Here is a 25,873-nt window from a genome sequence, read left to right as displayed (position 1 = left end):
TTTTCGGTTATATAAAAATTATGTAATTGTACCGAAAATCGATTTGATGAAAATTATGCAAAATACTAATTCGAATAAATAAAAATTCGGCTCAAAACTAATTATGACAAATGAAATTTGATAAAATTTAAATTCTGACTAATGATCTTTAGACAATAATCATGCGCCTCAAATTGATTTATATTTATTTATAATCTTATTTCGATAATTATATTGCCACTCACATGGGAATAAAGGTAAAGAAATGTATTTTCTTATTTATTTATTTTTTTATTAAATATTTTTACAATATAGTTAATTATTTTTGGTATTAACTATTTCGGTAATAACTATTTCGGTATTATTTATATAACAAAATAAATATAAACTATATGATTAAAATTAATTATTAATTCCAATGAAATAATTTCTGAAAAAATGAATTTTTTTCATTATTCAATTGTTGTTTATCAATTGATACAGTTTGATTATTTTCATTTGCATTAAATTTAATACATTCAACTTGTGATATAGGAAGACAAATTTTTCTTTTCACATCAAATCCATGATTTTCAGGACATTTCTCTTTAATTTGTTTACCATATTGACAAGTATAATAAATATCACATTGACATTCGTGTGGATAAATTATTGGATGATTAGGATCATCGACATCGGGACATTCTTTTTGAGAATTTGGCTTTGGTGTTGATGATTGCTTTTGACAAATTGTTCCATCGTCCCAATCACACAACAGGCTGCTTGGATCAAAAACAGTATCATCCTCACATTTTACTTTATCTGAAGTGCCATCATCATGACATATAAAATAACTTGTACAATCATTTTTGTCAGGGATTTTCAGGTCTTTTTTTCCTTTGGGGCATTCTACGGAAGTTTCTGGAATTTTAGTAGTTGTTGTCTTTTTGGTAGTTGTTGTTGGCTTTTTGGTAGTTGTTGTTGGCGTTTCAGTAGTTGTTGTTGGCTTTTTGGTAATTATTGTTGGCTTTTTAGTAGTAGTTGTTGGCGTTTCAGTAGTTGTTGTTGGCTTTTTGGTAATTATTGTTGGCTTTTTAGTAGTAGTTGTTGGCTTTTTAGTAGTATCTGATGCTAAATCACATCCAGCATTCCAAGGCCAATCACAAACTTGTAAATATTTATTAAAATGTAATTTTCCTTTAATTTGAGAACTATATGGACATTCAAACGGAACTTTTTGGCCCCAATTACATTTAAAAAATTTTGTGCAATCTGATTTGTCCTCAATATGCACTGCAGGTCCTGAATTTGTTTTTGGACATTCAATAGGTACAGATAGTATTGGCTTTTCGCCTGGATAATATGCGTCAACTGTTTTTGTTGCTGCTATTGTTACAAGAACAGCAATAAAATATATTTCTGCAACAAGAACATGAAAATTTTGTGAAAAAAAAACAATTTCTATAATATTGTATTACGAAATTATTTTTAATGAGATTTTAAAAATTAGTAAAATACATATTGTGCTAACTAATTAATGGAATCTAATAATTAAAAATTTTTTTGATAATGAGAAAAAATTCATTTTATTCGTGGTATTTTATTTATTGTCTATATATATATATATAACTATTTATCTATAAGTTTTGATTAACACGAATGATAAATATCAGATCAATGTACATTGTATTAAATTAATTTTTATCATTTGCAGAAACATATAGATAACTAAAAAATTATTTGGAACAATTTAAAAATTTTAAAAATTGATTTTTAATATATTAAAGTAAAAATGATTATAATAATTATTAGAAATGAAATTATCTTTTTGATAGAATTAATAAAAAATCGGTTTGAAAAAAAAGAATAAATTATTAATATTTTGAAAGTGGATTTATTTATAAACATCTGATAAATAAAAAAAAATTAATTTACTAATTTCATTAATCTGTGAGAATAAAAAGTATTCGACTTTTAAATATTATAGAATAGATAAGGAAATTTAAAAATTTATTGAATAATTAATTAGATTAAAATTAAAACCTTCATTTTTGATTTTCTAAATTTTTTGATTTCTATAATAACAAAAATAATTACCATTCATAGTGAGGAACCCTTTTTTTTGCAAATTATCACCAATTATTTCTAATACAACGTTAGAAAACTAAATGATTATAATTGCCAAAATTTTGTCTCTTTTATAAACTATCACGTTATCTTGATTAATAGAGCGATTATTATCGTATCAACTAAATCAAAAAAAAAAAAAAAATAAAAAAAAACTACTTGATGGATAAATATATAATAATTATTTTACAGATAATTATCGAAATTTGGAAAACATAGAAATTCCTCTACTTATCATACTTGAAAACAATTATTGATAACTAAAAAATTTACTAAAAATTTCATGGTTAAAAATAAAAAAAAAACAAAACAAATAAGCACAAAATGTTTATAATATGTTTACATTTCAAAAAAAATTTTATTACAAAAGAAAATTTATTAATTCAAATCAATTTTCACCTAAATCAATCATTATAAATGCATTTCATAGATTCTGAAGTTAAATTTTCGAAATTCAAAAATGGCGGATCCAACATGGCGGACATTTTTTTAAAAAAATCATCAAATTCGCCTGAAATTTGCTACTCGGAGATTTTTGGAGGCGCTGATTACGAATCTGATATTGAATTTTTGAAATTCAAAATGGCGGATCCAATATGGCGGACATTTTTTTAAAAAATCTTCGAATTCCTCTGATATTTATTACTCCGGGGTTTTTGGGGTCGCTGATTACGAATCTGACCTCGGATTTTCTAAATCCAAAATGGCGCATCCAATATGGCGAACCGTTTTTCAAAAAATTATCGTATTCGCTCAAAAATTGCTACTCGAGTGTTCGGAGTCGCTGATTACGAATCTGATATCGGAATTTCAAAATTCAAAATGGCGGATCCAAAATGGCGGACATTTTTTTTTAAATTCGTCGAATTTGCCTAAAATTTGTTACTCGGGGGTTTTTGGGGTCCCTAATTACGAATCTGATATCGAATTTTTGAAATTCAAAATGGCGGATCCAATATGGCGAACCGTTTTTCAAAAAATTATCGTATTCTCTCAAAAATTGTTACTCGAGGGTTTTCGGAGACGCTGATTACGAATCTGATATCGGAATTTCAAAATTCAAAATGGCGGATTCAAAATGGCGGACATTTTTTTTAAAATTTGTCGAATTTGCCTAAAATTTGTTACTCGTGGGTTTTTGGGGTCGCTGATTACGAATCTGACCTCGTATTTGCTAAATCCAAAATGGCGGATGTAATATGTCGGACATTTTTTTTTAAATTCGTCGAATTTGCCTGAAATTTGTTACTCGGGGATTTTTTGGGTCGCTGATTACGAATCTGATATCGAATTTTCAAAATTCAAAATGTCGGACATTTTTTTAAAAAATCATTGAATTCCTCCGATATTTGTTACGCGGGGGTTTTTGGGGTCGCTGATTACGAATCTGATAACGGATTTTCAAAATTCAAAATGGCGTATCAAATATGTCGGACATTTTTTTTTAAATTCGTCGAATTTGCCTGAAATTTGTTACTCGGGGATTTTTTGGGTCGCTGATTACGAATTTGACATGGGATTTTCAAAATTCAAAATGGCGGACATATTTTTAAAAATTCGTCGAATTCGCCTAAAACTTGTTACTCGGGGGTTTTTGGGGTCGCTGATTACGAATCTGATATCGGATTTGCAAAATTCAAAATGGCGGATCCAATATGATGGAATTTTTTTTTTGAAAATTCTTCTAATTCACCTGAAACTTGTTACTCAGAGGTTATTGGGGTCGCTGATTACGAATCTGATATTAAATTTTCAAAATTCAAAATGGCGGATTCAATATGACAGATATTTTTTTAAAAATTCGTCTAATTCACCTGAAACTTGTTACTCGTGGGTTTTTGGGGTCGCTGATTACGAATCTGACCTCGTATTTGCTAAATCCAAAATGGCGGATGTAATATGTCGGACATTTTTTTTTAAATTCGTCGAATTTGCCTGAAATTTGTTACTCGGGGATTTTTTGGGTCGCTGATTACGAATCTGATATCGAATTTTCAAAATTCAAAATGTCGGACATTTTTTTAAAAAATCATTGAATTCCTCCGATATTTGTTACTCGGGGGTTTTTGGGGTCACTGATTACGAATCTGATAACGAATTTTCAAAATTCAAAATGGTGGATCCAATATGGCGGACCGTTTTTCAAAAAATGATCGTATTCGCTCAAAAATTGTTACTCGGGGGTTTTTGGAGTCGCTGATTCCGAATCTGATATCGGATTTTCAAAATTCAAAATGGCGGATCCAATATGGCGGACATTTTTTTAAAAATTCGTCGAATTCGCCTGAAATTTGTTTCTCGGGGGTTTTTTGGGTCGCTGATTACGAATTTGACATCGGATTTTCGAAATTCAAAATGTCCGACCTAGTATTTTGGATTTCTTTTTAATTTATTTGATTAATAAATAAGTAATAATAAAATAAATAAAATAATAAAATCAAATCATACTTGATGATTATAATTATAATCATTATAAAAAAACAACTTTTTTTGCTAATTTTTTAACAATTTGAAATTAAATTTTCTGTCAATAATAATAATGTCGATAATGTAGAATTCTACATGAAATATCAATGTGCCACTGTACTGTTGCTCTCTCTCTAGTTTCTCTTACACTCTACAAGTGATAAATGACGAAGTGATAAAGTAATGGTAAGGCACGATGGTAACATATCAACCGCGGGTATTTTACATCACATCTACAATGTTACTCCAAAAGTAAAATCATCGACAATTTACTTCAGTGCACGAACGTTGTGAGGCGCATTTTATCACATTTATTCTATTTTTCTCTCTTTTTTTTTTTTTTTTTTTTTTTTTTTTTTTTTTTTTTTTTTTTTTTTTTTTTTGATAAGAGAAAAAATCAACTTCAAAGTCCCCAACGACCAATGAATAACATGAACCAAGTATAAACAATAGAGAGACGAATGACGATTGGCTGTACTGTCGCTAAGTCAACTATTAACCGCCAATCGCACATCATTATTTTTTGGTTTCAAGAGAATTTTCAATCTCCCTTATCCCCCCTTTGCCCCATTCATCCCCTCATCCAATTGGATACGATTCTTGACTGTCTCGAAACCCCTAAAGTAGTCCCCCCACAACATCACAGTATTCAGCGGGTAGACTCGACCGGCCATTTCTATCGGTCGTGCATAGCGACGACTTTGATATCGGTTGGAAACAAATATTAAAGAGAAAGAGAGAGAGAGAGAGAGAAGAAATTTTTTTTTTTCACACACTTTGTGCGGGTGTTCCCGGAATAATTTGCAAAATAACGCGACGCAAAAGGATGATACACTCCGGGCGGACGAGGCTCGAGGTAAGTCCAAATGGATTCAGGGTCATTTTTTATGTTGTCATTCGTCACATAGAAGTTTATAAAGAGAGAAAGAGAGAGAGAGAGAGAGAGAGAGATAAAAGAGAGAGCACGGGGTCGTATGTTCAATGTTGTCATTGCTAAGGCGAACAGCTGATTTGCTCCCCTGACGTTTGTATTGCTTTTAACTGATAATGAAATATCTCATCATTTCTTTTTATCACATTAGAAATTATTTTTCTTCATTATAATTCAATTTATTCAACAATAATCATGAATCATTTCATGTTTTTTCAATTCTCAACTACTGTTGCTACCTTCCATTTTCCACCATCGACCGTGTGTTCTTGCTCACACGAACCCGTCCTTTGTTCTCGTCCTCAAAACAATATTTCTTTTTATTATCATTGTAATTACTCTTTTTTTTTTTTTTTTAATTTCTCGTTTCAATTTTACCCAAAAATTTTAATATTCTCAGGTATTTTATTTTCAAAAAAAAAAAAAGGGAAAATAGTTTTTTTTCCATTCACCTCCTTTGTTCTCGATGTTTGGATTTTTTAATTTTTTCTTCCGCTTTTTTTTGTCGTAGAATATATTGCAAATTTTTTGTTTGCTAATATTTTTATTGTTTTCATTGTTGTCATCGTTGCTATATATATATATATATATATATATATATATATTTGTCATTTGTGTCAAAATGTCAAAAATTTATTTCCTATTTTTAAAAACTAATAAAAATTGAGATAACTTTTTTTTCAATATAATAAAAAAAAAATTGAAAAATGACTCGTGCACGGGTAAACAAATGGCGATAAATAATGGGGGAGGGAGGACAATAATTTTGCGTCGATCGAGAGTGAGACTACGCCGTAAGACTGCATGTTTTGATCTTCCTTTATAGTATATATATATATTTAAATATTTTTTTTTTTTTTTTTTTTTTGTTCTAAGTGTATTTGTACACATATCAAATTATGCGCTCGGCATGTAATCTTAAATTTTCTGCACAATGTCTGTCATTTTCTTTTGATTATCCTCGATATATTTATATATATAAAAAAAAAAAGAAATCAAAAAAAAAAATTACATATTTCTTATATTGTCAAAGTGGTAGCATCCGTGCTATTAAAGTGCTTCTAATTGGAATCAAAATGAATCATAAAAGAAACAATAAAGAAATGAACAAAGAAAAATAAAAAAAATTTTTTTTTTTTTGCTTTTTAAACTTTTTTTTCTAAATTTATATTCCTAAATCACAAACATTCAAATTTCTTTTCAATTTTTAGTATTATTTTAATTATTTATATTTTATAAAAAAAAAATAAGAATATAATAATAATAATAATAATAATAAATATTTATATACATATAAAAAAAAATTTGTATTTCTATAATACACAAAGAAATGGAAAATTTTTGTTTTTGTTGAATTTTATACAAAGAAAATTTTGGTCCTTTTTAACTAAAACACGAAACTAAAATTATTAATTACAGAATTTAGAAAAAATTGGAGCAAAACAAAATTTTTATTGTTTATTTATTTTTTTGTTTAATTCAAATAAATATTTATTTGATCTAAATAAATGTTTGGTTTATTTTAATTTTACTTTACTGAATAAAAATAAAAAAAAAAATAAAATAAATAAATTTGTTGAACAAAAAAAAAATTTCATTGAGCTGAATAAATGTTTGGTTTATGCAACCAATGGTTTGGTTAACTGTATACCAATGCATTTATTTTGTTGATTTAACCAAAATTTGGTTGCTTCAAACGAATTTTTTTTTCTGAGTGTAAGAAGATATAAATTTATATACTAAATTAATTATATAAATCTGGAATATATAAATAAAATTATATAATTATATAACGAAAATAAAAAAAAATATATACGCAATATATACTAAATACCAAAAAAAATTTTTTAAATATTAAACAAAATAACAAAATTTAAACAATTATTTTACCAATTTTAATAATTTTGATAATTAAAATAATTTTTAAAAAAGAATTTTTGTTAAAAAAAAAAAAAAAAAAAAATTACAAAAATTGAACATATTGGAAAATGTAAAAATGCCATTATCGTTAATGAAAATTGACATTTTTGCGGATAAGGTGAAGTCAAAAGTTCAAGAGAAAATTAACTAAAACTGTTTATTATTTATTAATATATTTATAAATAACAAGTCTTGTATAATAATTCAACACAGGGAATTATATATAAATATCGAATTCTCATAAATATACATTTAATCATTTTCACAATATATATATATATATATAATCAAGATTTTCTCTCTTGAATTTATATAATTATAAAGTCTATATATATATATATATATATATATACAGGTAAATTGAATATATTAATTTTAGAATTAAACAACAGTATTTAAAGATGTTATTCAATGAATAAAATACTTCTGCTTTTTATTAACAAAAAAAAAGAATTTGAAAAATTATGAAAATAAATAAATATTATCTTAATGAAATATACCTTTTGTTTTATTTTTTTCTACCTGTTACCGTTTTATAGGAATTCTTTTTTTTATTTATCCAATTTCCTTGCTTTCGTAAAATGTAAACAGTTAATAAATAATTTTTCTTATATAATAAATATGCAAATTATATAATTTATATGCATAATTATAATTTATATAATTTTGTAAAAAAATCGTTAAAATTATACCATTTTTTTTTAAAAAATTTAAAAATCAAAGCAGATAATTTTGAAAAAAAATTTATTCAATTTTAATTCAATACAAAAATGTATTTAAAAACAATTTTTTTTTAATAATTAATTTTATTTTATTATTTATTGAATAAAATATTTTTTCTTTAATAATTAATTTTATTTTATTATTTAGTAAATAAAATATATTTTCTTTAATAATTAATGTTATTTTATTATTTATTAAATAAAATATATTTTCTTCAATAATTAATTTTATTTTATTATTTATTAAATAAAATATATTTTCTTTAATAATTAATTTTGTTTTATTATTTAGTAAGTAAAATATTTATTGATGTTTATTATTTTTTTTTTTTTAATTTATTTTTTATTAATTTTTATTTATCAAAAAGTATTTTTATATATTTTCAATTTTTTGTAGAATAATGAAAAAAAATTTTGCTATTCAATAATTAAAAAATTGAAAATTAATATATTTGTAATATTTTGAAAAGTGAAGAAAATTGAGGGGGGTCGTTTAAAAAAGATTCTATTTTAGGATAAGTATATCGTTATATATGAGAGAAATCTTAGCATGGGGACTGAGAGAATAGATAAAGAGACATGGGTAAAAGCATTGTCTGCATTTTTCTCTCTTTCCATTTTCATGTGACAAAAACTGTTAAAATGAAACTTTTTACCCCTCAAATAAAGCAGCTTTTTATTATTATATTACTATTTTTTTTTTCTCTCTCAATGAACAAGATTTCACAAAATCTTTTCTACCCCAAGATCATTTATTTTGAAATTTTTTATTTTTCATTGTAAATTTTGAATTGCAAAAAAAAAATATAATTACATTTATTGTACATACATTCATTATAAATAGTAATTAAAAATGTGCTAATTGCATGTTTTATTATCTTTGTAATATGTTTTCCTGTAAATATATATTTTTTTTCTTTTGAAAATCTTAATGTTTTTTTCTCATACAATGTGGAATGTATTTAATAAAGTGTTAAATTAATAGAATTTTAAAATATTATTGAAAATTTTTCATATTTTATTGATAATTATTGTAATATTAATCATTTTTTTTTATTAATTACATTAAAATTAATTATATATAAATAATAATAATATATTATATATATTAATTATATATTAATTACACTATAAATTAATTATAATTCTCTAAATTTGAATTTGTGTAAACAATTTATGAAAATATTAATAAATTAGAAAAATAATTTTAATTAAAAATTTATGTAGCAAAAAATCAATCAATGGTAAATTAATTAACAATAATTTTTTTTAATGAATGTAATCCAATTAATAAAATAATAAAATAATAAAATATATTATATACTAGAATATATTTTATTATTTAAATAAATTATTTATAATATTTTTAATTTTATATAATAAATTTTTTTTTTATTTTTTTTCCTAAAATATATGATTTCAACAATTTTTTTTTTTTTTGTTAATTAACATAAATTGCCAAAAATTCCTTGTCTCCAAGGGTGGTTGATTTTATGACCTTAAATACAATCATCATCATTTGTTTTATATATATAAATTTATTTTTAAAAAAGTAGGTTAAATCGACAAAATATATTCTTGACATTGTAAATATTCATTTCTTTTGATTTCAAGTAAAAAAAAAAAAAATGTTTAAAGTACTGGTAATTGTTAACTAAGTTTGTTAAACAAAAATGCACATAAATTACCTAATATATTCCATTTCGTGAAAAAGAAAAAAAATTATCACTAAGATTACATTTATCGTTGGCAAAACTTCAATCTATTAACACACCAGTTGTTGGACGAGTGTAACGGACTCGAAGGTTACTTTATCAGCTGTGAACGCAAGGTGAATGGAATTTTTTTTTTTATTATTTTTTTTTAAGGGTAATTTTTATATCAAATTTTTAAAAATTATGTAGCGGAAAATAGTGGAATTTAATAAAAAAAAAATTTATTGATCTTTTTTTCATTTTTTTTTTTTTTTTTTTTTGAAAAAGTATTAGTAAAAATTTGTTTGATTTATTTTTATCTGAGATTAAAATCAGTAAATAACTTCTTAAGAAGCAGCAAGAAAAAATCTCTTAAACCGATCATTCTTTTATTTATTATTCGCACTTTGATAAATCTGTTTTATCGTCGTTTGAGAAAAAAAAAGTAATTGCTTTTCGAAGCAACTACGATGTAATATTGTTTATTAAGACATTTTTTTTTGTTTTTAAATAATTCAGAAGAAAACAACGTTTATTTGTTGATTTGGCAGAAAAAAAACAGTTTATTATTAATACGGAATATTTTTATATTATAATAAATAGGTAATTAAATTTCAATTTTATTTTTAAAAAAATTATTTTTAATTCGGCTTTTTTTATAATCCGTGAGAAAAATAAATATATTTGTACCAATGTTAATTTTTTTTTTTAAATAAAAAATTGTATTTACTACATAAATAAATAAATTAATTATTAATTAATTAATATATTATTTTATTAATTTATTAATTATTATTAAATTGATTAATAAATTAATTTATTAATTATTAATAAATTGATTAATAAATTAATTTATTAATTAGTAATATTACAAAAAAAAATTATTTTTATATTATAATAAATATGTAATTAAATTTTAATTTTATTTTTAAAAAATTATTTTTAATTCGGCTTTTTTATAATCCGTGAGAAAAAAATATATTTGTACCAATTTTAATTTTTTTTTTTAAAATAAAAAATTGTATTTACTACATAAATAAATAAATTAATTATTAATTAATTAATATATTATTTTTATTAATTTATTAATTATTATTAAATTGATTAATAAATTAATTTATTAATTATTAATAAATTGATTAGTAAATTAATTTATTAATTAGTAATATTACAAAAAAAATTATTTTTGCAATAAATAAATAATTATTTACCTCTGAGACAAATATATTTTTATTGAATTCAAAGAAATTAAAAAAAAATTTCTTATTTGTGTGAAAACAAGAGAAAAAGACAAATGACATTAAATAGAGTTTCCTCGACAAATGAAGATCAGGATTAATCGCAATTATAGTTTTTATTGTGTAAAGTTGGAAAAAGGAGAAATAGGATTTTTTTTTTTATTAAGAGAAAAACGAAAAAAAAAAAAATTGGGCTATGTGTTATAGAAAAAAGTAAGTCGAGTAGGAGTGGGCGGAGGGGGCCAAGTCGGTCAAGGGGTACAACCGGTCGAAGAATCAGGTACCGGTGGTCAATGGTGGAGACAGCAACATCCTTCGTATCATCATTATCATCAACCTCATCATCACCACCACCATCATCATCATCATCATCAAGGCAATTACTATACGTCCCAATCGCATTCTCACAACAATCCAGTTGCCACTATGAAGCAGTCTTATATGCAGGTTCGTTTCCTCTCTCTCAAAAAAAAAAAAAATGTCGTTTTTTCTTTTTGACGTTCATCATTTTTTTGTTTCCTTAATTTACACATTTCATGTTTCGTTGTCTCCTCAAAAAAAAAACCACTCGTTTCTATGAAAAAAATTAAATATTTTTCTCCAAGGTTAAATTTCAAAATATTTATTTAAATAAATTTAATATGAATTTTATTATAACAATTTTTTTCTATGCAAAAATATTTTATTTGCATCAAAGAAAATTTGTACAACCAAATTTAAAAATTAAAATTTTTATAAATTAATAAATGAATTATTTAAATAAATAATTTATTTATTAATTTATTTCAATCAATAAAATTTTTTTTATTTGAATTATAATATTTAGCTTTGAGAAAAATATTTTTTTTTTTATAATTTATATTTAATTCCAATTTCGTTGGTAAAAAAAAATTTTTTTCTGGTTGTATATCCTTATACACACTGGAACTTCTATTTAATTATAAATTTGGACTCGATATCAAAATAGGGAATTGGCATTTTTTTTTTTCGATAAATTTCCTCCTTCGTTCCATATTCGTATAGAAATTTCTTTTTTAGGTTGCTCTCAATCGAATATCTCTCGATAGAGGTTCCAGTGTATACTTATATTAGAACAAAAAATCTAGAATTCTCTATCAAAAATTTTCTCTCATTATATATTTTGATCAGATTTATTTTTACTGTGTATAAAAAAATGAAAAAAATAAAAAAAAAAATTTCTTTTTTCTTTCAGCTGACATGGGTTTTTCACGATGACGAGGCCCAAATTAATAAAAAACTGCCAAAGGAATTACTTCTCAGGTAAATAATAATAATTAATAATAATTTTTTTTTTCAATGAAAATAATTTTTTTCCAATAAAAATAATTTTTTTCAATAAAATTTTTTTGGCATTTTTTTCTAGAATTTTGTCGTACTTGGATGTGGTATCATTGTGCCGATGTGCCCAAGTGAGCAAGGCCTGGAATGTATTAGCTCTCGATGGATCTAACTGGCAAAGGATTGATCTGTTTGACTTTCAACGAGATGTAGAGGTAATTGAGGCCATTCGTAGGTTGAGCTAAATTTATTTCAATAATTGAATAATCAAATAAATCATTTTTTCCACAGTTACCACACAGTTTCATTTGTTATTATTATTTTTTTTTATTTTATGATTTATTTATTTTTTTTATTTTTTATTTTATGATTTTTTATTATTTATTTATTATTTTTATTACTATTAACAATTTCTATTTCTATTATAAACAATCAAATTTTCTTTAAAACTGATTATTATAATACAATTAATTATTATTATTATTAAAATATATAAATTGAAAAAAATATATATTAAAATATAAATTTTATAATATAAAATATATTAAAAATTCTATTATTATTATTTCCACTCGTAACAGAAATTATTTATCGTGATTAATTTTTTTTGGTCCAGAATTTTTCCTGATTTATGTGATTTTTTAATAATCATTTTTTTTGTATTCAATTTTTACTTATTGTAAATTTTTTAAATAGAAAATTTCTATCAATTTGTTTATTTTAAACAGCAATTTTTTTTTTTCGTAAATTTTTTGATTAATAAAAAAAAATCAAATTTTCTTGAAACTGATTATTATAATACAATTAATTATTATTATTATTAAAATATATAAATTGAAAAAACTATATATTAAAATATAAAATATAAATTTTCTAATATAAAATATATTAAAAATTCTATTATTATTATTTCCACTCATAACAGAAATTATTTATCGTGATTAATTTTTTTTGGTCCAGAATTTTTCCTGATTTATGTGATTTTTTAATAATCATTTTTTTTGTAGTCAATTTTTATTTATTGTAAATTTTTTAAATAGAAAATTTCTGTCAATTTTTTTTCTAAATAAATTCAAAAATTTCTAATTCATTTATTTTAAACAGCAAATTTTTTTATTCGTAAATTTTTTTTTTTCGCAGGGACCAGTTATAGAAAATATTTCAAGACGATGTGGAGGATTCTTACGGCAATTATCATTAAGGGGATGTCAAAGTATTGGAAATCTTTCAATGCGAACATTAGCTCAATCATGTCCAAATATTGAGGAACTTAATTTGAGTCAATGTAAAAAGATCTCTGACGCTACTTGCGGAGCATTAAGTAGTCATTGTCCAAAGCTCCAACGACTGAATCTGGATTCTTGTCCAGAGATAACCGATATCTCATTAAAAGATCTCTCAAAAGGTTGTCCACTTCTTACACACATTAATTTATCATGGTGTGAATTACTCACCGATAATGGTGTTGAGGCACTTGCAAGAGGTTGTCCTGAATTACGTAGCTTTTTAAGTAAAGGCTGCCGACAACTCACCGATAGGGCTGTCAAATGTTTAGCACGCTATTGTCCCAATCTTGAAGCAATTAATCTTCACGAATGCAGGGTATTTTTTTAAAATTAATATTTCAATTTTAATTTCATTAAAAAGAAAAAAAATGCCTCTTTAAAAATAAATTTTGATTTTATTTGAAAATAAATTTTTTTTTCAATTTTATTTGTGAAAAACTTGATTTGGAATGTGATAAAAAAAAATTTGAATAATTTTGTTTTGTTTCAATAGAATATAACCGACGACGCTGTAAGGGAATTAAGTGAACGATGTCCTCGTTTGCATTACGTTTGTATTTCAAATTGTACGAATCTAACGGATGCATCCTTAGTCACATTGGCACAACATTGTCCTCTTCTCAGTGTTTTGGAATGTGTTGCTTGCAATCATTTTACCGATGCAGGATTCCAAGCACTTGCCAGAGTACGTATATCGAAAAAAATTATTTTCCATTCTTATAAAAAAAAAAACAAAAAAAAAATTCTTTTCTAAATATTAAAACAATTTTCTAATTGAATTAAAAAAATGTCTATTTAATTTTTTCGAATTTTTCTTAATTGCAATTGCTTTTAATTTTTTACAAAAAAATTATACGAAGCTGAAGTACGTAAAGTTTATGATAAACGATTTATTAAGAAATAATTTTTTAAAATAAAAATTCTATAATTTTTTTTTGCTTAAAAAATATTTTTTTATAATTTGTTAATTAATGAAAACTTTAAGAAATATTTTTTAGGCAAAAAAATTAGAGAATTTTTCATTTTAAAAAATTTTTCCTTAAAATTCTTTTATCATAAACGTTACGTATACTTCAGATTCGTAAAATTATTTTTTAAAATTAAATCAATTTAAAAATTAAATTTTTTGGATAGACCATTGAGTCTAAATAAAATACTACTACTACTAATTATTAATTACGTAATTATTTTTTAAATGTTAAAACAAATTTTCTAATTGAATTCAAAAAAAAAATTTCCATTTCTGTTTAATTTTTTTCCAATTTTTCTTAATTGTTTTTTTTTAATTTTTTAGAAATTATTTTTTAATAAATATTTAAATGAATTAATTAAATTATTAATTATATTTAAATTTTTAATAAATCAATTTTACAAATTAAATTGAAAAAAAAAAATAATTTGCCATTTATTTAATAGAATTGCAGATTATTAGAAAAAATGGATTTAGAAGAATGTACTCTCATAACGGACACAACACTTATTCATTTGGCAATGGGTTGTCCAAGACTGGAGAAATTGGTAAGAAAAAATTCAATTTTTGTAAAAAAAATAATTTTTAATTAAAAAAAAAATTATTTTTTTATGTAAAAATAAAATTTCATCTAAATTGACAGAGTTTGTCGCATTGTGAGTTGATTACCGACGAGGGAATTCGGCAATTGGCTTTATCCCCTTGTGCTGCGGAACATCTCGCTGTCTTAGAATTGGATAACTGTCCACTCATCACAGATGCTAGCCTAGATCACCTTTTACAAGCATGTCACAATCTGGAACGTATAGAGCTTTATGACTGCCAATTAATCACTAGAAATGGCATACGCAGACTCAGGGTACGTTCGCACCTATTTTCCTCTTTGATTTCAAATTTTCTCTCATTTTTTCAAACATTTTTTTTTTATTTTTTTTTTTTCGTATTAATTTTTATTTTATTAATTCTTTTGTATTAATTTTGATTTTATTAATTCTTTAGTAATAATTTTTTGTATTTTTTGTATTTTTTGTATTAATTGTTTTTTTTCTTTCTTTTTTCTTTTTAGAATTAATTTTTCAAAATCCAATTTCGTAATAAATAATAATTTTATTTTAGACTCATCTACCGAATATAAAAGTCCACGCGTATTTTGCACCAGTGACACCGCCTCCGAGTGCTGGCGCCTCGCGGCAACGATATTGTCGATGTTGCGTTATTCTGTGATTTCCTTAAGGAAAAAAAAATGGATTGTAGTTCGTCCTGAATGACGCAAAAAAAAAATATAAAGGAAGCCACGGATTCGCAATTATCGTTGAATTGCAAATCGCAGAAAAATGGCAAGATTTGTCAACATGGTTCTGCTCACTGCCTCCCCAAAAATAGTGATTGCAGATCATATTTGTCATCATCTCATTGCTATAAAATGCGAATTTCTTTTATTCTCTCTTCGCAAAAACCACCCAGTGCAACGAGTATACAATCATCGTTTAAGAATATAAAGAAACACAAAAAAAACACCATCGAGGACATCACACCATCGCCACAAAAAATTTTTTGCAGCTATTTTATTATTTTATTATTAATATTAATTAGTTAATTATTATTAATACTATTTAATTTACACGAAAGATAAGTTCTTTCTTCTTTTTTTTTTTAAATACAGTTACTAGTTTTTACTAGTTGGGCGCAACTTCTCTATTAATTGGACTATTGTCCTGACAATAGGTGACAGTATTTTAATAACGTCTCTTGTCGCACAATGTTTTTTTTTCTTTTTTTTTTTTAATATAGCAAAGAAAAAAGGGAAATGTATTTTTACAGTATTACGATAAAAATAATATTGTAATCTGTCAAGTTATATTGTCCTTGCTGTGTGCTACTGGTGGTTCGTTAAAAAAAAAATGCATTTTAGTATTTTTGATCTTATTATATATTATATAATCTGAGGGTAGTCGATGTTTCTATCCTTAATGGACTGGATTTTAGATGTCCCACACAAAACGCTATAGCGTCTCCTTCTAAATGTCCGGACTAATATTTCATGACTAAAAATCACACACGGACTTTGGAGAGTTCAGACTGACAAACGAATCAAAGCGTTAAAAAAAAAAAAAAAAAAAAAAAAAAACTCGATTGATTATTTATCAGCATTAAAACGCTGATATTTTTATTCCTTAAGACTACATAGATACACATGTAAGAAAAAAAAAACAAAAAAAGTGAAACAAGATAACAATGACGAATTTACGAGATTTTCGTTATAATTCCAATTTCTCGAGAATTTATTTAACGTCAATGGAACTTGTAAAAGTTTGTGAGACTCATTTTTTTGAAGAGTATCTCAAAATTTTTAATCTTTTTTTTTCAATGATTGTAATTCGTTTTTTGAAATCTAAAATGCGACAGTTTTTATAATTAATTATTAACAGTTTTAATAATTAATTTTACTATTAACAATATAATTAATATTTTTTATTTTATTAATTTTTTTGTATATTATTATTAATTTTTAATTAATCAAAATATGACAATTTTAAGTAATAAGTAATTTGTCATATTAATTAATAAACTAAAAAGTTTAGAAGTCGCCGATAAATTTTCTCCTTCTCTTGAATTATATACAAAAAAAAAATATTTTTAATTTTTTGTTCAAGAGAATGTGGGAAAAAATCAGAAATTTGAAAAAGCGAATTTTTTCTTTAATAAATAAAGAGAATTAAAGGATCAGTTTTGATTACTCTTCAAAAATAATTGTCTGCATATATGCAGAGATATATTTATTCTCAACACAAAAAAAAAAATGATAAATGTTGAATTAAGACTGCGAAATGCTTGGCTTTTGAGAACTGAAACAGAATTCTCTAATTTGAGAAAGATATTTATTAATTTTTTTACGAGCAATAAAAATATTGCCCACTTATAAGTGTCGATATAAAAAAAAATATATTGGAACATTTAACCAAAAAAGAAAAGAAAAAAAATTACGATAATCGTAAATTAAAATTTGTAAGCTTTCTAAATGTTATAACGAATTTTTAATATATAACTTAAATTCTAAAAACATTATTGAAAATGCAAAAAACTTTTTTCTTATCAAGAAAAAGTTTTCAATTACAAAGATTCTTGAATTTGCATTTTTTTTTCTCTAATTTATCATTGAGAATTTAGAAAAATAAATTTTAGAAATTAAAAAGAAAAAGAATTCAACTGATAAAAATTATTTTATTATAAAAAATATACTCAAATGAACTAGTTTTAGTTTCAATTTTCCATTTGTGATAGATTCTCAAGTTCTGTGATGAAATTTTAAATTCTGGTTCATGAATTTTTTTTTAGAGAATTGAATGAATTCTTCTCAAATAAAAAAAAAATATTCCAAGAATCTTTAGTAAATAAATTCGTAAACGAATAATTCTCTAAATTATTGTAAGAATTGAGAAAAAAAAGTACTTTAGATAAATGTAAACTTGTAGATGATAGAAATTCTTTTTACGAAAAGAAATTCATTAATTGATAAAAAAAAAATGTCATTTAACAAAATTCTATTCTGGTTAATCAACACCAAGCAATTCAGAACCATAAACTGTTTTAATTCAACACCAAAATTACAAAAACTCGCAATATTCTACAAGTATAATAGGGAGGATTTAAATTTAAATTTTTTGATATTTCTTACGAGAATTTTTTAAATTTAACTCAAAAAGAATTCTCCTCTTTTGAAAAATTCTTTTTTAATTGAACTCAGAAAAACTTTTCTCATTGACTAATTATATAAATTTATAATTAATTGCAATAAAATCATGAATGGCATTTGTAATGTGACATGATTTTGATAAATTTTTTTTTTTTAATTTTAATGAAAGTGGGAAGAGAGAGAGAGAGAGAGAGTGATAGGAAAATTGTGTTATCCTCCCTATAAGTTATCATTCAAATAACGTGAGAAATCGAGCCAACGCAAAAATTGAGCGAAAAGATAAATAAATGCTCTTGTAGCGTAATCGTAACGCGTTAGGTTAAATTAAATGTCTCTGATTAAAAAAAAAAAAAGAAAAAATAAGAAAAAAGTAAAAAAAAAAAGTATCGGTTGCTAACCTTGGTAGCGTTTAAGAGAGTACCGCGTGTACGTACTCTGATAATTGTAGGGCATAAAAGAAAAAAATAAACGGATGGATAAAATATAATAGATATACAACACTTCATAAAAAAAAAAAAAATATAGATAAGATATGTTTTATACGCTGTATGTCGTCCTTAGAGGAATATGTGATCATTGTCAAGTGTCGTACGAAGTCAGATACATATATATGTATGTGTAATTTCAAAACGTACAATTATATCGGTCAAATCCTACAATTGCAGATAGGATTTCCGGTATTGCGTGCAATCTCCTTCTGTCAGTAACTTTTCTACTTTTCATTTTTCTATTTTTATCAGCTTTTTCTTTTATTTTTTTTTTCTTAATATTAATAAATTATATTATTATTAATAATTATTATTTAACTATTATAGTTTTAATTTTTAGTTATAATAATGATTATTATAAATAATTATTTTTTCCCTTTTTAATAATTATTTTTTATACTTTTTTTTTGGTAATTTAGAAAATTTTTCTGTTTATTTTGCTAATAATTTTTTTTTTGTTACTGATACCACACTCATTCCACTCTGGGAATGAGACCACAGTAGGTTCAAATAGACGCAACAATTAGGAGTGAATTTTTTTAAAATTAAAGATGTCGTATTTATGACATTAAAAAAGTTAAAATAATTTTGTAAATTTTTTTTTCTTGAAGAATTTTTTATAGGAAATAACTAATTTAAATAAAAATTTATTTTTATCTAGATATTGAATTTTTTCATGGTAATTTTTTGAATAATTTTCGAGAATTGACAATTTTAATGAATTTAAATATTTGCACAAAAAATATTTTTTTTTCTACCATTTATAGAAATTTTTACAATAAATAATAAGGCATAATTAATTGATATGTATTAATCAAACAAGTTTTTGATCCATGTTTGGATTTTTTATTACATATTCTTTGAAATATTTTTGTAAATCCAAGCCAAATTTTTCATTTATTTTTATCTAATAATAATTCTAATTGTGCAATTGCTTTTTTTTCTATTTCAAGTTTTGGATTTTTTAAGGAATCTTCTGTCTTTACTTTATTTTCATTTTTTAATTCTTCTTCTTCGAGTTTCTTTCTTAGAGCACAACTTTAGACAATGAAAATTGTCCCTTACTCGACTTTCAATTCTTTCTTGAATTTTATCTTTCAAGATTTCTTTTTTATTTCTCTCAATATGTTGCGCTTCTTCTATTAGTAGTTTTTTTTTTCTTGACGATGTATAAATTTTTTTCGGTTCTTTCGCTTTACTTTATTTCGAATTATTTAAAAAAAAAATTTTTTCCCCCTCAAATGTAAAATCAAATTATCATTATCTTTATTAAAAAAAAAATGTCATAATTACGACATCTTTCGAGTATCAAAAGTGTCATATATTTGAATATTTATTGTTGTTTTTTTTTCTGAAAAATAAATTCACCTTCTAATCTTTATTCACTGTGATTCGAAAAGCACAAATGAGAGAATTAAGAAGCTAATATACTATTTTTGAACTATACATAATTCAAAATTTGGTGGAAACGACAGAACCAGTTCTAGAACGAATCAATGTTTCTTCTAAATTTATCTAGGAAAGAAAAAAAGAAAAAAAAAAAAAAGAAAGCAAAATATATTTTTTACCCTCTCTCGAATTTGTTTTATATTTTGAATTCACAGTGAAGGAGATTTTAAAATGTGATTATTACAATTGCACTCATTTACAATACCAACTCAGGAATCAAAGTGAAAATATGCTAGGAATCAAGAGAGTTTTTTCTGTGAAATTCAAAGGTGCCCAAAAAAAAATTGAAACTTACAATATATTTTTCTGCAAAAAAATAAATATTTTCTTGGAAAAAACTCACGGGCATAAAATCCTTGGGATTTACATTATTTTTCTTACATTAAAAAAAGAGGTAGGATTTTTTTCTCTCTCTCTTTTTTTTGAAAAAAATGTATGAAATATTTTCTTATGAACTTTTTTTTTCTATTTAATTAAAAAATTTTTTTTTTTATTCCTCTCCGTTTTTAGAAATAGTCAAGTGTGGTAAATAAAGTGCAATTGTAAATCAGAAAAAAAAATGTTATTGACTTCAAAGTACGAGGACTCGTGAAAGGTTCCGTTTCAAGTATAAAAAAAAAAAAAAATGAAAAAAAAACAGAACCAGAAAAATTGTGATGATTGATGAAAATAAGAATATAAACAATAATATTTAATTAATCCATTTCGTCTGACTGTCATTATTAACGATTTCGACCACCGTCATTTTATTGATCACCGCTGCTCTATTAATGTGAAATCGTGTGAACGAATCGTTGAAAAAAAAAAAATAAATAAATAAATCGAATGATTGAGCAAGTGTTTGGCTGTGCAAGATGGTACCGTACGAACGTTAACAAAAAATATATATAAAAATATATATTATTATAAATCGGCGAAAGTATTCTGTATATATCTGTTTGTCATCATAAATTCGAAAGTCTCAGAGAGGCGTAAATTTCGACCAATTAATTAAAATGGCTGAAAAATAAAAAAAAATACACATACACACACTAATCACCTACGAAAAGAGATTTAGTTTCGATTTTTTTTTTTTTTCGAAAAACAACTCGGCCTATTTGAGCAAAAAATAATTTGAGCTTAATATGCGCTTCTTTGAAATGATCAAACAGATATTTATTTTCAGATACTTGTAGCTGATTACATACATAGATCGACATTTCGCTGCTTCGATAAGCTGCAGTTTACCATGTATATATTTTCATCAATGTATGTACAATAAAAATATATTCGAGACAAATTAACATGATTTTAATTTTTTCCAATATTAATTTTTTTATTTTCAATTTATTTTCAATTTATTTTCAATTTATTTTCAATTTATTTACTTTCATTCAAATTGAAAAATTTTTCTCACCTTTTTCGATTATAATAATTATTCATATTTTGTATTTTTTTTCGAAATTGTAATAATTTTCCAATTTGAGTGTTAAAAAAAAGTTCAAGAGTTCCCGCCAGTTTTTTTTTAAATTGCATCTGCGCGGGATAATAATGATCAATTGCGCATGCTCAATAGGCACTGTTTTGTTTTGATAGTTCTAACAGTGAATACTCCAATAAATATAAATAAAATATTTAAACAATAAAAATTAATACATGTTACATAAAAGTATTTAATGCAAAAAAGTTTTATTTCAAATTTATATTAATTTGACAGTTTGACAGTATTTATTTTTAATTTCTTATCTGGTAAGTATTTATAAATCTTTAACCTATAAGTGAACTATAAAATATTAATTTAAAAAAAAACACTTTTTATATTTTATACAAAAAACCCTTTAATTAATTTACCTAGAAAAATTGTTTCTTTAAATTTGTTTTTTTTCAGAATTAAAATAAAGGGTGTGAAAAAAAGTCAATGTCCGACATAACCTCAAAAAAATAGAATACAATAGAATAAAATGAGTAAATATAGTAAAAGAAAATCTTCAAGCGATGATAGTGATAGTGAAGAGGAAAGACGAAAAGTAGATATCAAAGAAAGAGATGAATTTGCTAAACGTCTTAAAGAAAAAGATGAAAGTAAAGTGCGAAAAATTGCTGTACCGGCTGGTTCTGGAGCAGGTATTTTATTTTTATGTAGAAAAATTTATATATTTTTAATTATATAAATTTTATTTTGTTTTTTTTTTTAAATAATTAAATTGCAGTCGAAGCAGCAAAAAGACTCAAACTTATGGACGATGTTGCCAGAGAGGATCTCATTCCAAAACTTCGAGTTGAATCACGTAGAATGTATTTGGCTAAAAGAAAAGAGGACAAAGTACAAGAATTAGAAGCCGATATTGTAGACGATGAATATTTATTCGACGAGGGAATGTATGTATTTTATTTTATAATTCTCTAAGAGGAATTTTAAAAATTTTATGTTAAAAAATAAATTTTTTTTTTTTTAGTTTAACAGAAGCGGAAAAAAGGGACAGAGCTCATAAAAAGCAAGTTCTTCAATTGGCCAAAGAACATGAAAAAGCGAGAGAATTAGAGAGAATACAACGTTATCGAATGCCACTTCAAGATGGAAAAATTGAACCCGAACAAGATATTACTGAAAATGAACCACCACAATCGGAACAAAGTAAATGGGAATCCGATCAAATGTCATCAGCTGTTTTTAAATTTGGCGCTAAGGACAAGAAAGGTATTTCTAAATTTTCCTTTTTTTGTTTGGAAAATTCACTGTATTACTAAAAGATTTTATTTTTTCACAGCACAACAAGAATATGAATTATTATTGGACGATGAAATTGAATTTGTTCAAGCATTACAAATGCCTGGAATTGTTAAAGATAAGAAAAAAGAATCGAGCCAAACACCACAAGCAAAAGTTTTGACTACAATTGAAGAAACACAAAAGAGTTTACCTATTTATCCATTTAAAAAAGATTTAATTGCCGCTATCAGAGATCATCAGGTAGATACAATATTTTAATTTTAGATTTTGGAATATAATAATTGAAAAAAAAATTATCTTAATAGGTTCTTATTATTGAAGGAGAAACAGGATCTGGAAAAACAACACAAATTCCACAATATCTTTATGAGGCGGGTTATACTGATGGGGATAAAATAATTGGATGTACTCAGGTGAGAAATTGAAAAAATAATAATTTTTTTCATAAAGTATTTTTTGTTTATTTTTAATTTTAGCCTAGAAGAGTAGCAGCAATGTCAGTCGCTGCTCGTGTGGCACACGAAATGGCCGTGAAATTAGGAAACGAAGTTGGTTATGCAATTCGTTTTGAAGATTGTACATCACAACGAACACGAATTAAATACATGACTGATGGTACATTGCATAGGGAATTTTTAAGTGAACCTGATTTAGCCTCTTATAGGTATTGTAAAATTAAATTATTAATTTATAGAAAAATTTAATTTACAAAAAAAAATTAATTTTCTTTTTTCTCCATCAGTGTTATGATTATTGACGAAGCTCATGAACGAACTCTACACACGGATATTTTATTTGGCCTCGTGAAAGATATTACAAAATTTCGTAGCGATTTAAAATTACTTATTTCATCAGCCACATTGGATGCAACAAAATTCAGTGAATTTTTTGATGATGCTCCTATATTTCGTATACCCGGACGTAGATTTCCAGTTGATATTTATTATACAAAAGCGCCAGAGGCTGATTATATTGACGCTTGTGTGGTGTCAATTCTTCAAATTCATGCAACACAACCACATGGTGATATTCTTGTTTTTCTAACAGGACAAGATGAAATTGAAACATGTCAAGAAATGCTACAAGAAAGAGTACGACGACTTGGTTCAAAATTATCAGAATTAATAATATTACCAGTTTATGCAAATTTACCAAGTGATATGCAAGCGAGAATATTTATGCCAACACCAATTGGTGCAAGAAAAGTTGTACTCGCTACAAATATTGCCGAGACATCATTGACAATTGATAATATTGTTTATGTCATTGATCCTGGTTTTGCTAAACAAAATAATTTTAATTCACGAACGGGAATGGAAAGTTTAATGGTAGTGCCAATAAGTAAAGCATCGGCTAATCAACGTGCTGGTCGTGCAGGACGTGTTGCACCGGGTAAATGTTTTCGTCTCTATACAGCTTGGGCCTATAAACATGAATTGGAAGACAATACTGTGCCGGAAATTCAGAGAATTAATCTTGGTAATTTTTTTTTTTTTCGAAAAACTGAAATTTTTGTGGAATATTTTTGTAAATTTTTAAATTTTCAGGTAACGCTGTCTTAACGTTAAAAGCCCTTGGCATCAATGATTTGGTACATTTTGATTTTTTGGATCCACCACCACATGAGACATTGGTATTGGCACTTGAGCAACTTTATGCCCTTGGGGCATTAAATCATCATGGGGAATTAACGAAACTTGGTCGTAGAATGGCTGAATTTCCACTCGATCCAATGATGGCAAAAATGTTAATTGCAAGTGAAAAATATCGTTGCTCAGAAGAAATAGCAACAATTGCTGCAATGCTATCGGTTAATGGTGCTATTTTCTATAGACCTAAGGATAAATTAATTCATGCAGATACGGCTAGAAAAAATTTTCACGTACCTGGCGGTGATCATCTTACATTACTCAATGTATACAATCAATGGCAACAATGTGACTTTAGTACTCATTGGTGTTATGAAAATTTTATTCAACATCGGTAAATAATTTACCATTATTTTATTTTTAAAATAAAAAATATAGAAATTTCTAAATGTAGATTAATTTTTTTTTTTTAATTATAGATCAATGAAGAGGGCACGTGATGTAAGAGATCAATTAGTTGGTTTGATGCAACGAGTCGAAATGGATCTTGTGTCAGGAATTACCGAGACTATTAACATAAGAAAAGTAAATTATTATTTTAAATTTATATTTTGAAAATGAATTTTTTTTGAATTTAATTGTTTATAAAAATTTCGTTAATTTGTTTACAATTTTTTTTTCTTTAAACTATAGGCAATTACGGCGGGATATTTCTATCATGTTGCAAGATTATCAAAAGGGGGAAATTACAAAACTGCAAAGCATAATCAAACAGTTTCGATTCATCCGAATAGTTCACTATTTCAAGAATTACCACGTTGGCTACTGTATCATGAATTAGTGTTCACTACAAAAGAATTTATGCGTCAGGTATTTGACCCCTTTTTTTTAATATTATCCATTAGATATATTTATTATAAAGAAAAATGTTGTATTGGTAAATTTATTTTTTTTACAGGTTACTGAAATTGAAAGTAAATGGCTTTTAGAAGTCGCGCCTCATTATTACAAACCGAAGGAACTTGAAGATTCAACAAATAAAAAAATGCCCAAGGAAATAGGACGTTCGGGTCCTGATGGAACAAACTAAACTTTAGTAATTAATACAGATTTTATGTATTTATTGTACAGACCAAATTATGATAAGTATGTAGTAATTTAAATTTGATTTTTCTTTTTTTATTAAAAGAAACATAAATTTTTCATAATTTTTAAACTGTTTTATTTTTATTTTTTATATCCTATTTTCTTATATAGTAAAAAAGTTAGGGAAATTGTTTCTCAAGTACATTGTCTTTTTCAAGTCACATTTTGCCTTAAATAAATTATGTA

The 25,873-nt window shown here is 24.7% G+C and overlaps 3 protein-coding genes across 6 annotated transcripts in view; 2 read left to right on the top strand and 1 right to left on the bottom strand.

The window, feature by feature from the left end:
- Window positions 1–21,521, top strand: part of LOC127283225 (F-box/LRR-repeat protein 20) — a 122,236-nt gene extending 100,715 nt beyond the window's left edge. Inside the window, exons 1-9 of one of the 4 annotated variants that reach the window (XM_051307952.1) lie at window positions 4,987–5,407; window positions 11,264–11,503; window positions 12,270–12,337; window positions 12,441–12,570; window positions 13,496–13,957; window positions 14,135–14,326; window positions 15,058–15,159; window positions 15,255–15,470; window positions 15,728–21,521. In XM_051307952.1, coding sequence (XP_051163909.1) covers window positions 5,378–5,407; window positions 11,264–11,503; window positions 12,270–12,337; window positions 12,441–12,570; window positions 13,496–13,957; window positions 14,135–14,326; window positions 15,058–15,159; window positions 15,255–15,470; window positions 15,728–15,835 — 1,548 coding nt within the window. In that variant the 5' untranslated portion in view covers window positions 4,987–5,377 and the 3' untranslated portion in view covers window positions 15,836–21,521. Of the gene's footprint in view, window positions 1–4,986; window positions 5,408–9,880; window positions 9,956–11,263; window positions 11,504–12,269; window positions 12,338–12,440; window positions 12,571–13,495; window positions 13,958–14,134; window positions 14,327–15,057; window positions 15,160–15,254; window positions 15,471–15,727 lie in introns of those variants that run through there. The other 3 variants (XM_051307954.1, XM_051307951.1, XM_051307953.1) reach the window with 3 other exon arrangements.
- LOC127283231 (zonadhesin-like) lies at window positions 250–2,180 on the bottom strand. Its single transcript, XM_051307960.1, has 2 exons — window positions 2,056–2,180; window positions 250–1,377 (listed from the first exon to the last, which is right to left on the bottom strand). The coding sequence occupies exons 1-2, from the start codon at window positions 2,060–2,062 to the stop codon at window positions 389–391; spliced, it is 996 nt and encodes a 331-aa protein (XP_051163917.1). The 5' UTR covers window positions 2,063–2,180; the 3' UTR covers window positions 250–388.
- Window positions 21,522–21,805: 284 nt separating the features above from the next.
- LOC127283221 (probable pre-mRNA-splicing factor ATP-dependent RNA helicase mog-4) lies at window positions 21,806–25,757 on the top strand. The gene is made up of 12 exons (XM_051307940.1): window positions 21,806–21,970; window positions 22,110–22,345; window positions 22,432–22,600; window positions 22,678–22,919; window positions 22,990–23,192; window positions 23,258–23,365; window positions 23,429–23,616; window positions 23,695–24,431; window positions 24,500–24,935; window positions 25,021–25,126; window positions 25,235–25,411; window positions 25,500–25,757. The coding sequence occupies exons 2-12, from the start codon at window positions 22,183–22,185 to the stop codon at window positions 25,629–25,631; spliced, it is 2,661 nt and encodes an 886-aa protein (XP_051163897.1). The 5' UTR covers window positions 21,806–21,970; window positions 22,110–22,182; the 3' UTR covers window positions 25,632–25,757.
- The last annotated feature ends 116 nt before the right edge of the window (window positions 25,758–25,873 follow it).

Source organism: Leptopilina boulardi, unplaced genomic scaffold (assembly GCF_019393585.1).
Source record: "Leptopilina boulardi isolate dan_hultmark-lab unplaced genomic scaffold, ZJU_Lbou_2.1 LbouV2_31, whole genome shotgun sequence".
Classification (NCBI taxonomy): Eukaryota; Metazoa; Arthropoda; class Insecta; order Hymenoptera; family Figitidae; genus Leptopilina; species Leptopilina boulardi.
The sequence above is the reverse complement of the archived record's forward strand: the minus strand, read 5'-3'. Positions and strand labels throughout refer to the sequence as shown.

Bases quoted from the DNA above. Each gene is read 5' to 3' on its own strand.
- LOC127283221 (XM_051307940.1), top strand. From the start codon at position 22,183: ATGAGTAAATATAGTAAAAGAAAATCTTCAAGCGATGATAGTGATAGT. The intron at 22,920-22,989 runs GTATTTCTAAAT...ATTTTTTCACAG, and splicing joins TGGCGCTAAGGACAAGAAAG to CACAACAAGAATATGAATTA. The intron at 25,412-25,499 runs GTATTTGACCCC...TTTTTTTTACAG, and splicing joins CAAAAGAATTTATGCGTCAG to GTTACTGAAATTGAAAGTAA.